The sequence below is a fragment of the Leuresthes tenuis genome, unplaced genomic scaffold (genome assembly GCF_036924035.1).
Source record: "Leuresthes tenuis unplaced genomic scaffold, fLeuTen1.0.hap1 SCAF_4, whole genome shotgun sequence".
Lineage (NCBI taxonomy): Eukaryota > Metazoa > Chordata > Actinopteri > Atheriniformes > Atherinopsidae > Leuresthes > Leuresthes tenuis.
Window position 1 is genome coordinate 1,647,095 of NW_027325358.1, and position 14,944 is coordinate 1,662,038.

At 44.2% G+C, this 14,944-nt stretch overlaps 1 protein-coding gene across 1 annotated transcript; it reads left to right on the top strand.

Moving 5' to 3' along the window:
• Positions 1–4,279: 4,279 nt before the first annotated feature.
• LOC140305140 (NLR family CARD domain-containing protein 3-like) lies at positions 4,280–11,155 on the top strand. Its single transcript, XM_072383902.1, has 9 exons — positions 4,280–4,418; positions 4,496–4,627; positions 5,752–5,830; positions 5,993–6,200; positions 6,348–8,214; positions 8,308–8,481; positions 9,049–9,210; positions 9,862–9,908; positions 10,035–11,155. The coding sequence occupies exons 1-9, from the start codon at positions 4,351–4,353 to the stop codon at positions 10,583–10,585; spliced, it is 3,288 nt and encodes a 1,095-aa protein (XP_072240003.1). The 5' UTR covers positions 4,280–4,350; the 3' UTR covers positions 10,586–11,155.
• Positions 11,156–14,944: the final 3,789 nt, after the last annotated feature.

Genomic DNA, 14,944 nt, shown 5'->3' on the forward strand with positions numbered 1-14,944 from the left:
CCATCCCATATAGAAGCAGCTTTAGTTGTGTTGTGTCAACACACCTGCTCAGTCCAGATAAGAAATATTTCCACAACAGCCCTAAATCAAAGGGAACAAACACACACAATGGGAGTTCTGACCCCTAAAGTGTGGCTGCTTCCTGTTGTGTTCATCATGTGATTAAAAACCTTCTCTTCATGCCGTGACAAAGGAAATAATGCTGCACAATAACAACTTTGATGGTTTTAATGCATTCATTTACTCTGAATTAAGTAAAAATAAGTTACAGGTAAGAAACCGTCTTTGTGAGTGCAGATGTTAGAGAGTTTTATGATCTTATACTTCCATAAAATCATGAGACTCTTGTGTGTGGGAAGCCTCCATGTGACAGGACCGTAACGGAGATCCGTGACTATTAAAACGATTAAAATGATTGTGAATAAACAGTTGTGACATGTTGGCCTTCAACATAAATGGATGAAAGCTGAGGATCATCCAGCCGCCTTCCTGCCTCTTTAGAGGGATTTATTAACCCTTCGAGACCTGGAACAATCTCAGAACTGAACCCGTCCCCCAGTTTGAATTCATGCAAAACATGTAAATGTCACAATTTCAGAGTAAAACGGAGCCATGCCACATTTCTGGAGCCTTGTAACTTTTTAGCCTCTGTAATTTTTGGGCTGTAGACCAACTTTAAAACATTCTGTAGTTAAACACAAGTCAGTGACATTACATCTGACCTCATCTAGGAGTGTCACATTTCCATATTCAATGGGAAACTTATGAGGGTTGGGGAATAGTACTGAAGCTTTGAGTTTTGCCCAGCAGAGGAGGTGAGGAGGCGCCACATGAAGCCAGATAAGCCATCAAAATGTGCTGCCCACCCAGTGCAAACGTTAATTTACAGAAATAGCTGGGTGTGGTTACAGGATGGGAGACCAATGAGGCGTCATAACAGCCAGACTGGACATCAACTGTAGACCGTGAAGCAGAAACTGATTTTAAAGAACGTTTTATGTTGGTTTCTGTAAAACAGTCCATGGATGTGTTCTGCGAGTGATTGCTTTGTGTTAAAGTTCTTAGAACACATATGATGCTGTGCACGTTCAAAGCTCTAAAGGCCTGATTTTTCATGTTTTCAGGCTTATCTGCAGCGTTGAAATGAATCATCACCTTAAAAGCTTTTTAAAAAAAGGTTATAATCATGTTTTAGTAGTTTTAATCCCTCAGTATCAGAGTTACCAGCAGGTACTGAGCAGATTCACGTCCTGCTGAAATCTTATTTAGATGTTTGTCTTTTGATGTTTGGGAGCAGATTCTGGCTCCAACACGAATGTTTGGATCTCAGCTGATGCTTGAATACTCTGAATACAACTGAGCATGTTCTCAGACCATGGTTCCCTTCCCAAACCTCCAAGATATCGACCAAACAGGAAACCGATGAGCCAGGTCCTCTCGTTCAAGAGAAAGCTGTCCCTCATTCTGAACAAACCACTCAGAGCTATGAACTGTGCAGAGCTAATCTAGAGCTTCTGTCACGACTTGTAAAGACACCAATGGAGTTATAAAACATTATAAACAGTACAAAAGCTTTCTTGAACACGTAGAATCCGGGAGTCTGTTCAGACACAAGGGTTGAGTCACGGAGGGAAAGTAAAGTAAAGTAAAGTTGGTGGATGAAAATCCAGAGATGAATCCAGATGGAATTACCTTCAACAACCGTCTTGTCTTACTGTTTAGGGTCTTCAGAGGGGAGCCACTGGTGGTCTCTGATGGCTGCTGGAGCCATAGGAGGGTGAGCAGGCAGGTAGATTATCATCAGGAGGGCTTTCACAGAAACTGAGACAGGTGAGGTGCTGTCAAAGAGAAATTATGAAAGTTTTTAGAGCAAAGGGGAGAAGTCCAGTTGAGTTCATTGATGCATTTGGGGTTACCATGATGACTGAGACTCTGATAAAGGAGTTGTTGGTGCGTTGCACTGATGCTGGAGCAGAACCAGTTCATGTGTAAACGGGTCACACTGAGATCACGGCCGCACCTGATGCCATGACGTTCTGTCTGCAGTTGAACAAGATTAGTGTTCTCTCAAAAGACCTGCTGTAAAAAAAAAGAAAAAAAATAAGGAAAAGGGGGAAAAAGGGAAAAAAGTGGAAAAAAGAAAGAAAAAAATGGGAAAACAGAAAAAATGGGAAAAAATGGAAAAAAGTGGAAAAAAGTGGAAAAAAGAAAGAAAAAAATTTGAAAAAAGGGAAAAAAGAAGGAAAAAATGGGAAAAAGCGGAAAAAAGGAAAAAGGGAAAAAGAAAGAAAAAATGAGAAAAAAGGGAAAAAAGAAGGAAAAAAGGGGAAAAAGCGGAAAAAAGGAAAAAGGGAAAAAGAAAGAAAAAATGAGAAAAAAAGGGAAAAAATGGGAAAAAGAAAAAAGAAGAAGGAAAAAAAGGGGAAAAAAGAAAGAAAAAAATGGAAAACAGAAAAAAGGGGAAAAAAGAAAAAAAATAGAAAAAAGATAAAAAGACAAAAAAGGAAGAAAGGAAAAAATATGGAAAAAAGTGGAAAAAAAAAGAAAAAAAAGAGAAAAAAGGGAAAAAAAGGAAAAAAAGAGAAAAAAAGGACCTGCTGACCTTGTCCCCAAACCAAAACACTTCCACCACCGTGCTTCACAGCTGATGTGAGTTTCTTTGCTTTCTGCACTGAAACACAGTAAAATCAGTCGTGTGGACATGAAGTTTTATCTCTGTAATCCTGACCCTTTGTGTGATTTGTAGCTTTGCTTCCTGTCCTCTTCAGCTTGTATAAAGTCTCCACATCTGTTGTTTGTCCGTCTGTTGATCCAGTTCGTTTCGAGCCTCTCCTCCCCGTTGTCTTCCTGCCATGCCCACATTAAATCACCCTTGCTTTGGACTTGAGCTTCCTCCTTCCTGTACTTTTTCTGCCTCAGCTGTAGATCGCCACCTTTTGGATGCCTGCTGCTACACAAGCAGCTGGGTCCTCACACTATGAGGACCGCAGTGTCTCGGGAGCCATGAGCCTTGTTTGCAGAGCCCTCTGGAGGCGGCAGTCATCACCTGAGAGCAGGAGGCAGACATGTGGAGGATCACAGCAGCTCCAAGCAGCAGCAGCAGCCGGAGGAGGAGAGTTTTTCTGACAACTCTGACTCTGGGAAGCAGCTGTAGCAGATTCAGATGTGAAAAAGCATCTCTGAGTCCATGTTGGTCAACTGAGAAGGAAGCTGTGAAGATGAAGGCACCTCATCTCCTACATCTGTGCCTCCTTGTCTCCTCTCCTCTGTCCTCCGAACTCAAACTCGTTTTAGTGTTTGAAATGTAGCTGAAGGAGACAGGAGGCTGCAGGAGGAGCTGTGAGGAGGATGCTAAAGAGCGTCCTTTATGGAGGTCTAAATCATCAGCTTAATGTTGGCAGAGATATCAAAGCTTCCAAACTGAGGCTCACAGAGGAACTCTGAACATGACTTTAACATATAACAGCTACAAATGAATTCCATTCGTTTCTGTTTTTGTTCTCTTGTTATTCTGCAACTGAAACACCAAATAAAACAGATTTTACTGAGAGTCTCAGCTTCACCTTCTGATGCTGTTAAGCTGCTGTGCATCAAACACACTTTTAGCTTTAAATCCAAAGAAAACAGTGTCTACAGTCTACATTTCTGGATTTTGGAATTTACAGGCTGGATCCAAGAAGACATTCAGACAGAAGAAATGTTGTCAGATCAGTTTGTTGTTCAGGAACTTGGAGGTGTGTTTTAACATGAACTCCACCGGCTGGACCGGTCCTTCCCGCCTCCATCACAGGTGGAGCTCTGACTGGTTCCAGGAAGCAGCTCACCTGTGGCTCAGTCTGTGGAGCGGAGAGTCTTCTTCTTCTTCAACTGTGAACAAAGTGTAAGTTCAAACTTTCCTTTAATTCACAGACCTTCTCACTGCCTTAATCATACTCTTGATCTTGTGCTGACTTCTGACATTGAGAGTGAACAGTTAACCGTGTTCCCTCATAATCCTCTTATCTGACCACTTTTTGATGAGCTTTGAGTTCACATTACAGCTTCTGGGAAGAAATTTACATGTAGAAGGTGTCTGAAAGACTCTTTGAAGACACAAAGAAGAGAATCTGATGATTTCTTGACAGTTTTCTCATTAAAAAGTGCGTCTTTCTCAGTAAAATAATCTCCATCTAGTGGACTGACAGTAGAAGTGCAGCAGCTGATGGCAGAGAATCTGAGCCAATCAGAGGAGCTGATCTTTTTACAGCCCAAATGATGGAAGGAGGGTTTGAGTTGATGTGCAGATGAATGATCTGTGTTTCCTCTGCAGCTGAAGGCAGGAAGTGTGTGAGCTGATGTGAATCCAGCAGCATGGATCAGTGTGAGGACACTAAAACCACTCTGTGTGGGGAACATGAGAGCCGGAGCAAAGCTCAGAGGTGAGACCACCATCTCTAACTGTCCACGACTCTTCTCCATGTCAGAGCTCACATCCCCAAACCACCTTTATTCACAGGCTCCAACCTGAACCTGAACCTGGACCTGAACCAGGACCTGGACCAGAACCCAGCTGTGTGTCCATGAAGAGTGACGACTCAATGGGTCGTTATAATGACTTTAAATCAGGCCAACATCCATCCTCTCAGAGGTGAGACCACCGTCTCTAACTGTCCATGACTCTTCTCCATGTCAGAGCTCACATCCCCAAACCACCTTTATTCACAGGATCCAACCTGGACCAGGACCCAGCTGTGTGTCCATGAAGAGTGACTGGTCAATGGAGCATCCTATTGACATCAAATCAGGCCAACATCCGTCCTCTCGGAGGTGAGCTGAGTGTAAATGTTGTCACAGAGTAAAATGTAGCAGAGTCGGTCTGAACAGCTTTTATTCCAGCATGTGTTTAATGTGAGCTCAGCTCTGTTTCTCATCCATTTCTATGTTCATATGTGAAGCGGTGTGTGTTGGAGGTTTCCCACAAACACAGCAGTCAAAGAGGAAAGAAGGATGCTGGAGGAGGTGTTTCTGAGTGTCTGCAGGACAGCAGCTGGTCCAGCAGGTGGCACCTTTGGGCTTTGGCTCTAACAGGAACTTCCACTCAGGTGGCAGGTGTTGCTGGATGGAGGAGGACAGATAGATTTATTTAGAATTAAAAAGCTGTACGTCTGAACCCCATCCAGCTGATGGAGGTGCTGTGTTCCAGCTTCAGGAGAGGAACAGTCAGCAGGCTGCTGCTTAGCTGCTTAAAGCTTTGAGAAGTTCAAATTAGTGAGCAACAGAACAAAAGTTCGTCCTGAAAGACTGAAATGAAACTTGGTAACAGGCAGTAACTCTGCTTCTTCCAGTGAACTAAACTGAGCTTTAGGAAGCTACAGTGAAAGTTTGCCTCCTGTCTTTGGGAGATAATCATCAGATGATGTTGTACAGTCATCGTCTGAGGCCTTCACACTGGGAGCTGCCCAGAACAACCAGTCTGATCCAAGCACACACTCTGGCTGCCTTGCTCCAGGGCACCTCAGCAGGGAGGGAAAGCTTTCTGAAGGGCTCGGTGAGAGCTGTTGGACCCAACCAAAGTGAGCTGAAAGCTCCAAGCAGCTGCAGACTGAGCTGCTGATTCTCAGCGGGATCAGCAGGACCAGTAAAGCTTTCCCACTGCAGGGAGTCCTCTGGTTCACTGTTCACATCCACACATCCCTCCATGGACCTTTACCTTGTGTTTGTCTCTGTGTGGACAGACACAATGTGAGCTCATTCTTCATCATTCCTCCACAGAGTGGACCAGCAGAGCTCAGAGGTTCCCAGTGGTCAGTCTGCCCAGCAGCATCAGACACAGCTGGACTCCATATTTATGGTCTGTACATGTACAGCAGCTACTTTTCCATCTATTGTGTTCACAGTCATCTCCAGGCTGCACTTTGCAGACCAGCGGATTGTCAGTGTGTCCAACATGGATCTGATGTTTGGCTCCATGATTTCAGCCTGATTGGCTCATTCATATAGTATTCTGTTCCAGCTGCTGGAGGACAACATGCTCACTTTTGTGAAGGAGGAGCTGAGGAAGATCCAGAAGGTCCTGAGTGCAGATTACCCAGAATGCTTAGAGAGTCAGAGGGAGGGTGAGGATGAAGAGCAGAGGAGCAGCAGAGAGGCATTAGTGAAGATCACAGTTCACTTCCTGAGGAGAATGAAGCAGGAGGAGCTGGCTGAGCGTCTGCAGAGCAGTAAGAGGATTTCTCTAAAGATTTAACCTGCTGGATAAATGACACATTTACTGATGTCTCAGCTCACAGAACAACACATGTTCAAATACTCATTCTTTACAGGGTGGAAATGTCTGTTTACTGATGTTATTTCTTGTCCTCATTCAGAACTTTGTGGACGTAAAGTTAAATCTGCTCTGAAGAAGAAGTTCCAGCGTGTGTTTGAGGGGATTCCTAAAGCAGGAAACCCAACCCTTCTGAATCAGATCTACACAGAGCTCTACATCACAGAGGGGGGGACTGGAGAGGTCAATGATGAACATGAGGTCAGACAGATTGAAGCAGCATCCAGGAAAGCAGGCAGAGCAGAAACATCCATCAGACAAGAAGACATCTTTAAACTCCCACCTGGAAGAGATGAACCAATCAGAGCAGTGATGACAAAGGGAGTGGCTGGCATTGGGAAAACAGTCTTAACACAGAAGTTCACTCTGGACTGGGCTGAAGGCAAAGCCAACCAGGACATCCAGCTCCTGTTTCCATTCACTTTCAGAGAGCTGAATGTGCTGAAAGAGAAAAAGTTCAGCTTGGTGGAACTTGTTCATCACTTCTTTACTGAAACCAAAGCAGCAGGAATCTGCAGGTTTGAACAGTTCCAGGTTGTGTTCATCTTTGACGGTCTGGATGAGTGTCGACTTCCTCTGGACTTCCACAGCAAGGAGCCCCTGACTGATGCTACAGAGTCCACCTCAGTGGATGTGCTGCTGACAAACCTCATCAGGGGGAACCTGCTTCCCTCGGCTCGCCTCTGGATAACCACACGGCCTGCAGCAGCCAATCAGATCCCTCCTGGCTGTGTTGGCATGGTGACAGAGGTCAGAGGGTTCACTGACCCACAGAAGGAGGAGTACTTCAGGAAGAGATTCAGAGATTCAGAGCAGGCCAGCAGCATCATCTCCCACATCCAGACATCACGAAGCCTCCACATCATGTGCCACATCCCAGTCTTCTGCTGGATCACTGCTACAGTTCTGGAGGATGTGTTGGAAACCAGAGAGGGAGGAGAGCTGCCCAAGACCCTGACTGAGATGTACATCCACTTCCTGGTGGTTCAGGCCAAAGTGAAGAAGGTCAAGTATGATGGAGGAGCTGAGACAGATCCACACTGGAGTCCAGAGAGCAGGAAGATGATTGAGTCTCTGGGAAAACTGGCTTTTGAGCAGCTGCAGAAAGGAAACCTGATCTTCTATGAATCAGACCTGACAGAGTGTGGCATCGATATCTCAGCAGCCTCAGTGTACTCAGGAGTGTTCACACAGAAGAAGGAGAAGGTGTTCTGCTTCGTCCATCTGAGTGTTCAGGAGTTTCTGGCTGCTCTTCATGTCCATCTGACCTTCATCAAGTCTGGAGTTAATCTGATGAGAGAACAAAAGAAGAGGTTTAAATCATTCAAAGACAAAAAGAAACTAAAATATCTCCATCAGAGTTCTGTGGACAAGGCCTTACAGAGTCCAAATGGACACCTGGACCTGTTCCTCCGCTTCCTCCTGGGTCTTTCCCTGCAGACCAATCAGAGTCTCCTACGAGGCCTGCTGACACAGACAGGAAGTAGCTCACAGACAGGAAGTAGCTCACAGGCAGGAAGTAGCTCACAGGCAGGAAGTAGCACACAGACAGGAAGTAGGTCACAGACAGGAAGTAGCTCACAGACAGGAAGTAGCTCACAGACCAATCAGGAAACAGTTGATTACATCAAGAAGAAGATCGGTGAGAATCTGTCTGCAGAGAGAAGCATCAATCTGTTCCACTGTCTGAATGAACTGAATGATCGTTCTCTGGTGGAGGAGATCCAACAGGCCCTGAGTTCAGGAAGTCTCTCCACAGATGAACTGTCTCCTGCTCAGTGGTCAGCTCTGGGCTTCATCTTACTGTCACCAGGAAAACATCTGGATGTGTTTGACCTGAAGAAATACTCTGCTTCAGAGGACGTTCTTCTGAGGCTGCTGCCAGTGGTCAAAGCCTCCAACAAAGCTCTGTAAGTACAGATATGGAGGGATGTGTATGAATATACTGCTGCTGTTTTTATAGGAGAGAAAGTCACAGATTTATATCATTATTCCCTCCTCAGACTGAGTGGCTGTAACCTCTCAGAGAGAAGCTGTGCAGCTCTGTCCTCAGCTCTCAGCTCCCAGTCCTCCAGTCTGACAGAACTGGACCTGAGTAACAACAACCTGCAGGATTCAGGGGTGAAGCAGCTGTCTGATGGACTGAAGAGTCCAAACTGTAACCTGGAAGCTCTCAGGTCAGGATTCTCTGCTGTTTCAGCTTCATACAGTCTCTGTGACTAAAACTAACTTGTTATGATGGAAAACCAGCTTTGATTTGTGAACATAATCGTCAGTAATTATCCGATTATCTTACCAGTTTCCTTTGGACCAGCAGTGTATTTTGGCTTCACAGAGCAGCTTAATATGATGTTTCCAAGGATTGTCTCTAAGATTACATTAAACAAGCAAAACAGTCGTAGATGAACCAAGTGTGAGATAATTATATTATCACAAAGATGATGATGTGCTGAAGATAGATACATGAAGATCGATGCTGCTACCTCCCCAGCAAACCACAGCGTAGAAGGACGCTGGTAAAACATCTGCAGCAGTTTTTTGCAGATGTTGAAGGACCTCAGCCTTCTCAGGAAATACAAACAGCTCTGTCCTTTACTCTGTACAGATGACAGAGACTTTTTCACCATCTTTTTGAGCATTTAAGAAGCTACATTATCAACATTTCCTCATTTATTATTGATTTAACATGTAAGAAACTTGGATTAATAAAGTTAAACCAGTTGTGTTGTTCTGTGTGTCTGCAGCCTGTCAGGCTGTCTGATCACAGAGGAAGGCTGTGCTTCTCTGGCTGAAGCTGTGACCTCCAACCGCTCCCATCTGAGAGAGCTGGACCTGAGCTACAACCATCCAGGACACTCAGGAGTGAAGCTGCTGAGGGCCGCACTGAAGGATCCACACAAACTCAGGTATGGAGAGGTACACCTGGCTCAGAGTCTGTGTACAGGTGTGCTCAAAGAATTTAGACGACTCAAAAGATTGCATTTACTGGCGCATCGACTCGCGCCATAATATATGGCCGGCATGACACCGTGACGTCATCATGGAAACCATACTGGGACCTTAAAACAAGCTTTAGCCATCTTTGCAGTTTTACTCTGAACATTTGTGCTGCTGATCTCTGATGAAGGATGTGGAACTCTGACTGAATGAAGCAAAGAACAACCTAGAAGATACAAGCTAACCATATTTTCTAGTTGAGATAGCTCTGGAGCATGAATTAAAAGCAGCTGTACTGATACACTCACCGCTGTTGTGCTGCTAACTTTAACGGCAGCTCTAATAATCCAAGAAAAGAGGCTGCAGCTCTGGGTCAGATCAGGAGTTTTTGCAGTGTTCCTCATGTGAAGAGATGAAAAGGAGAAGATGGCTGAAGGAAGCAGTTTGTACGTGTCAGTGTTGGTCAGCTTTCATTCTAGTTTCCAGATGCTCCATTCCAGTGGATGTGTCCAGATGTTGGACTGTTCCTCTCTCAGTGTAGAACAATGTGTGTGAGAGAGCCATGTAATGTCCATGTGTGCATGCTGAAAGAGACTCTCTGACCCCCCTCCTCCTTTCAGGGTGGAGCCTGCTGGAGAACGATGGCTGACACCAGGTCTGAGGAAGTGTAAGTGTGTTCTTCATCTGATTCATGACATCCAGCCATCTTCACACTGTCACATCACTCACTGATCAAAGTGAACAGATGATAGATCAATAACTGCAGCTGGATTGTGTTTGTTCTCTCCATCAGATTCCTGTCGACTCACCATCGACACAAACACAGTGAGCAGGAAACTGAAACTGTCTGACGACAACAGGAAGGTGACATATGTGGTGGAGGTTCAGTCATATCCTGATCATCCAGACAGATTTAATCACTGGTGTCCTCAGCTGCTGTGTAGAAATGTTCTGACTGGTCGCTGTTTCTGGGAGGTCGAGTGGAGAGGAAGAGTTTATATATCAGTGAGTTACAGAAGAATCAGCAGGGGAGGAAGAGGCATAGACTGTTTGTTTGGATGGAATAATCAGTCCTGGAGTCTGAGCTGCTCTGATAGAGGCTACTCTGTTTATCACAATAACAGAGAAACAGACATCATCTCCTCCTCCTCCTCCTCCTCCTCCTCTTCTGTCTCTAACAGAGCAGCAGTGTATTTGGACCGTCCTGCTGGCACTCTGTCCTTCTACAGAGTCTCCTCTGACACACTGATCCACCTCCACACCTTCAACACCACATTCACTGAAGAACCTCTGCTTCCTGGGTTCAGGTCCTGGTCACCTGGTTCCTCGGTGTCTCTGTGTTGAGCATAAAGAGTTTCCTCCTGTCAGAGAATCACTGTTGAACAGATAGTTCAGTCTGTACATGTCTGTCTCTTTCACTCAGAAACACCTTTTCAGATTCATGGATTCAGTCAGTTTCTGGTTGAAACTCTTCTGAATGATTCCTTGGAAACTTCTTCCTCTTCCAGTCCTTTAAAGATGGAAGCTGCCATTCTTCCAGGATGTTGTTTTTCTGTGTTTCCAGTCAAAGCTTCACACTGAATATCAGTATGTTGTGTTTCTCTGCAGCTGAGACCATTCAGTTGGTGTCAGCTGCAGTTAGTTTGCTGCACATGTGACAAACTGTGACATCAGAGAGGAATCACTGAGCTGCAATCAGCCCAGATGAATTTCCAACCTGCTGACAGATCTTCTCTGATTCTGCTCCAATGAGCAGACGTTTGCTGAGCAGCCAGGGTTCATGCTGATGTTTGTTCACATTCACTTCCTGTTAGATGATGAAAGGACAGCTGGACTGGAGCTAGTCTCTGATGGCAGAATGTTGCTGAATGTTGTTGTTGAACGCCCACAAAGAGGACTGAACTGATCCTTTACCTCTTCCTCCCGGCTGGAGTGGGAGAGGAGAAGAGCCCAGCAGCCATCCTTTCTTTAACTCATAGCAGCCTTTTGTCCCCCAGCAGCCACCGTCCTGTTTCTACAGACTTTAACAGTCCACAACATCTGCTTTGGATTGAAAGTTCCTGATGTTCAACATCAGAATCCTGCCACTGTTTCACTCTTAGTTTGTTTGTCTCATTCTGTCTTTATTTGGACTTTTTGACATTTTTACATGGTGAATTATAGATTGAATTATTGATGTTTCATCTCAGAAATGGGACTTTTTGCCTCATTATTCACCACAAAGTTCTTTTTTAAAATTTTTCATCCAATTATTTTATTCATTAAAGATCAAAGTTTGTGAAATTTTGTCTCAGATCTTTTCTCTCATATTTTTATTCTTTATCTCATTCGTGTATTTGACTTTTTATTAGAAAATATTGAGTATTAATCTCAGCATATTTAGGTATTAGATTTTTATTTTATAATATTTTATATTTTTTACTTTTATTATCAATATCTGAGTTTTTAAGGCAACAGTAAGAATGAATATTTAATGTTGGACAAACAGGACATCAGCAGGTCTACTGATTTTTCTGTAAAATCACTGATACATTCACTAACTCAACTATATCATTATTCACACATGAATTCAGGACGCTGCTTTTACACAATGTATTTCTCCCAGAAAACATCCTGGCGGAACCTGGACTGCTGGTGTGGAGTCCCGTCAGGTCAGTAGGTCCTTCAATTTCAATTGCTCTTAGTCTGACCCCTTTCCAGAGACTAGTTTGCCATGGGAGACTCTATCAGGGACTAAGACCCTCGACGACACAGCTTTTAGGGTTGTGTGGATACATAAACCCCTCCACTACTTTAAGGTAACAATTCTACGGGGATACATTTTGGGATACATTTCCTACAAAGTAATGGAGTAGTGAACAGGGGTGAAAGTAATTTAAAATTCTTGCTGGTACTACTACCAAAACCTTCCTCTCTCTCTCACTTCATGCATTCTAAAATAGCAAAGTCTGAAATAAATAAAAACATTTAAATATTTTACAGAAGGCTACTTGTAGGCCTATGGAGTAGGCAGGAATTAAAAACACTTGACAATTTGGTAAACTATTTCATTTGATTGAAACATTGATAAACATCCAGAATACAAGTCTCTAAGAATAGTTCATGAGGTCATGAGAAAAAACTCAAAGTGGAACTACCCCTCATTAAAACACATCACCTAAAGGATTTTCCACAGAAGCCTAAAGTAGTTATCCTCCTCTGAGTGGCAGCAAGCCATGCCACTTGTTGTGTGAGCTGCTGTTCTTCCTTTGCGCAGCCAGGTCTTCACACAAGGCATTGGGCCCCACTGCATGCATGGTGGTCTGGAGACACTGTGGAGTACGTTCTGCTGCCTGCAACATCCTCCAGCATGTGGCGTTGGGTCAGTAAGGGTGTGGGGAGGCATTTCTTTGGAGGACCTTACTGGCATGTGCCAGCCAGAGGTTCCCTGACTGCCTTTAAGTGCCCGAGGGAGTGGGAGAATCCTGTGCACTTTGGGCCACCTTTGTCTTTTATCAACACCAGGTGGCGTTTTAAGTTGAGCAAGTATTAACTTTCGGCCACCCTTGGCATAGGAAAAGTGTGCCAAATTGAACCATCTTCTAAAATTAGTCCAATTCGGCATACTTTTTCAGTGATGAAAGTGTTCCAAAGTGAAGCCTTTGTTTATTTGCTGCATTTACGAACCCTTTTAACTGATGAAAAGTGTGCCATATTTACTTATTTCACTTTGGGGAACTTTTATCAGTTAAAAGTGCCCCATTTTTATTTGCTTCACTTTGGGGAACTTTCATCAGTTAAAAGTGCCCCATATTTACTTGCTTCACTTTGGGAACAAGGACTTAGCAACCGCACCCGCAATTGAGCACTCCTCCTCGGGCACAGATTCCCATCAGAGCCCCCTGGTACTTCATGGTACTTTGTAAAACAACCAGGCTCCAGGCCTCCTAACCTGGCAACTTAACCCGCAATTGAGAACTCCTCCTCGGGTAGACACTCCCATAGGAGCCCCCGGTACCTCATGATACGATGTAAAAGAACCAGGCTCTAAGCCCCCTAAACTGACAACCTCATCTGCAATTAAGCACTCCTCATCAGGCACACACTACTGTCAGCAACCGCTTGAGCTCCGATGTACAATTCGGGACACTTTTTCCATTATGGAAGTGTGCCAAAGTTGATCATTTTTTAATATACTGCATTTTCTGTGAAAAAAGTGTCCCATTCTTACCAATTTCAGTTTGGGACACTTTTAACTGATAAAAAGTGTGTCATTCTTACTTACTACAGTTTGGGGAACTTTAATCACTTCAAAATTTTTTACTTGCCTAACTTTTTGGGCTAGGGTCCCTGGCCTGGAAATCTCAGTCACACTTAAGCACTCCTCGGGCACACACAACCAGGCTCCAGGCCCCCTGACCTTGCAACTTCACCCACAATTGAGCTCTCCTTCTCGTGCACACAGTCCCATCAGAGTCTCCTTGTACTTCATGGTACTTTGTAAAACAACCAGGGTCCAGGTCCCCTGACCTGGCAACCTGACCCGCAATTGAGCACTCCCCCTTCCGGTAACTCATCCACTGGTTCTCCAGACCTCCAGGAACCATGTCCACCAGCCGACCCTGTGCACCCACACTTAAGCACCCCCCTCCCGGACTGAGCGGCTCGATGTCTTAGTCCGTGGAGGGGTGCTTAAGTGTGGATACACAGGGCCGGCTGGTGGGCCTGTTTCCTTGAGGTTTGGAGAACCAGTGGATGCCTCAACAGTCAGGGGTGCTCAAGGACGGGTGCTGCCGGCTTGACGTGGACAAATTTCGGACACTTTTCTCGGGGCAAAAGTGCACCAAATTGTAGTATCGATAAAAGTGTCCCAAACTGAAGCTGGTAAGAATAGGCCACTTTTTTCTATTCTTAAGGGCCCGAAAATGCAGCAGGTAAACAAAGGGTTCACTTTGTCATTTAAAAAGTATCCCGACTTGGACTCATTTTGGCAGAAGGTCCAATTACAGACGGTATGGGAACCAGAGCTCCAGCGGGTGCCGGCGGAAGTGTGTGCCTGTGAAGGAGTGCTTATTTGTGGGTAGAGGTTGCCAAGTCAGGGAGACTGGAGCCTGGTTCTCTTTCAAAGTGCCATGAAGTACCAGTGTGTAACCGAGGAGAAGTGCCCAAATGTCGGCCATCTGACCGCCTGCAGCTGCCCTTATCCATCGCCTTAACGAAACTCCAGGAGCCAGGCTCAAATTTGGCACACTTTTCCCCCGAGAAAAGTGGAATTCATAATATTTTGAAACTGTTTAAACTTATGACAAACAGCACATAAGAAATTATCCTGGAAGCCACAAACTAGTTAAATAAGAAATAAAACCATCTTATAGAAAGTTAAATATTGCATGAACTAAAACCCTTATACATTCTGTACTGTTCCTTTAAACCTCAGTATGTGACCAACTGTGAGAGGAAACACCTGCAGAACAGAACAATAAAAGAAATATAACTTTCTGTACATTTAAGGACCTAAAAAATTATGCAAGGAGCAAAAAAATAACAATTGTCCTGCAATATTCAGAATTATTTCCAAATAAGATGTTATAAAATTCACATTAAACCAACCGGCTGTGATGACTAATTAAAAATACAGATTTAAGTTAACTTGTGTTATTATTGTTGTTGTTATTATATATTACATTGGGTTAGGAATTATTACATATGTTATATATATGTGCT

Bases quoted from the DNA above. Each gene is read 5' to 3' on its own strand.
- LOC140305140 (XM_072383902.1), top strand. From the start codon at position 4,351: ATGGATCAGTGTGAGGACACTAAAACCACTCTGTGTGGGGAACATGAG. The intron at 4,628-5,751 runs GTGAGACCACCG...ATTCCTCCACAG, and splicing joins CAACATCCATCCTCTCAGAG to AGTGGACCAGCAGAGCTCAG. The intron at 9,211-9,861 runs GTATGGAGAGGT...TCCTCCTTTCAG, and splicing joins AAGGATCCACACAAACTCAG to GGTGGAGCCTGCTGGAGAAC.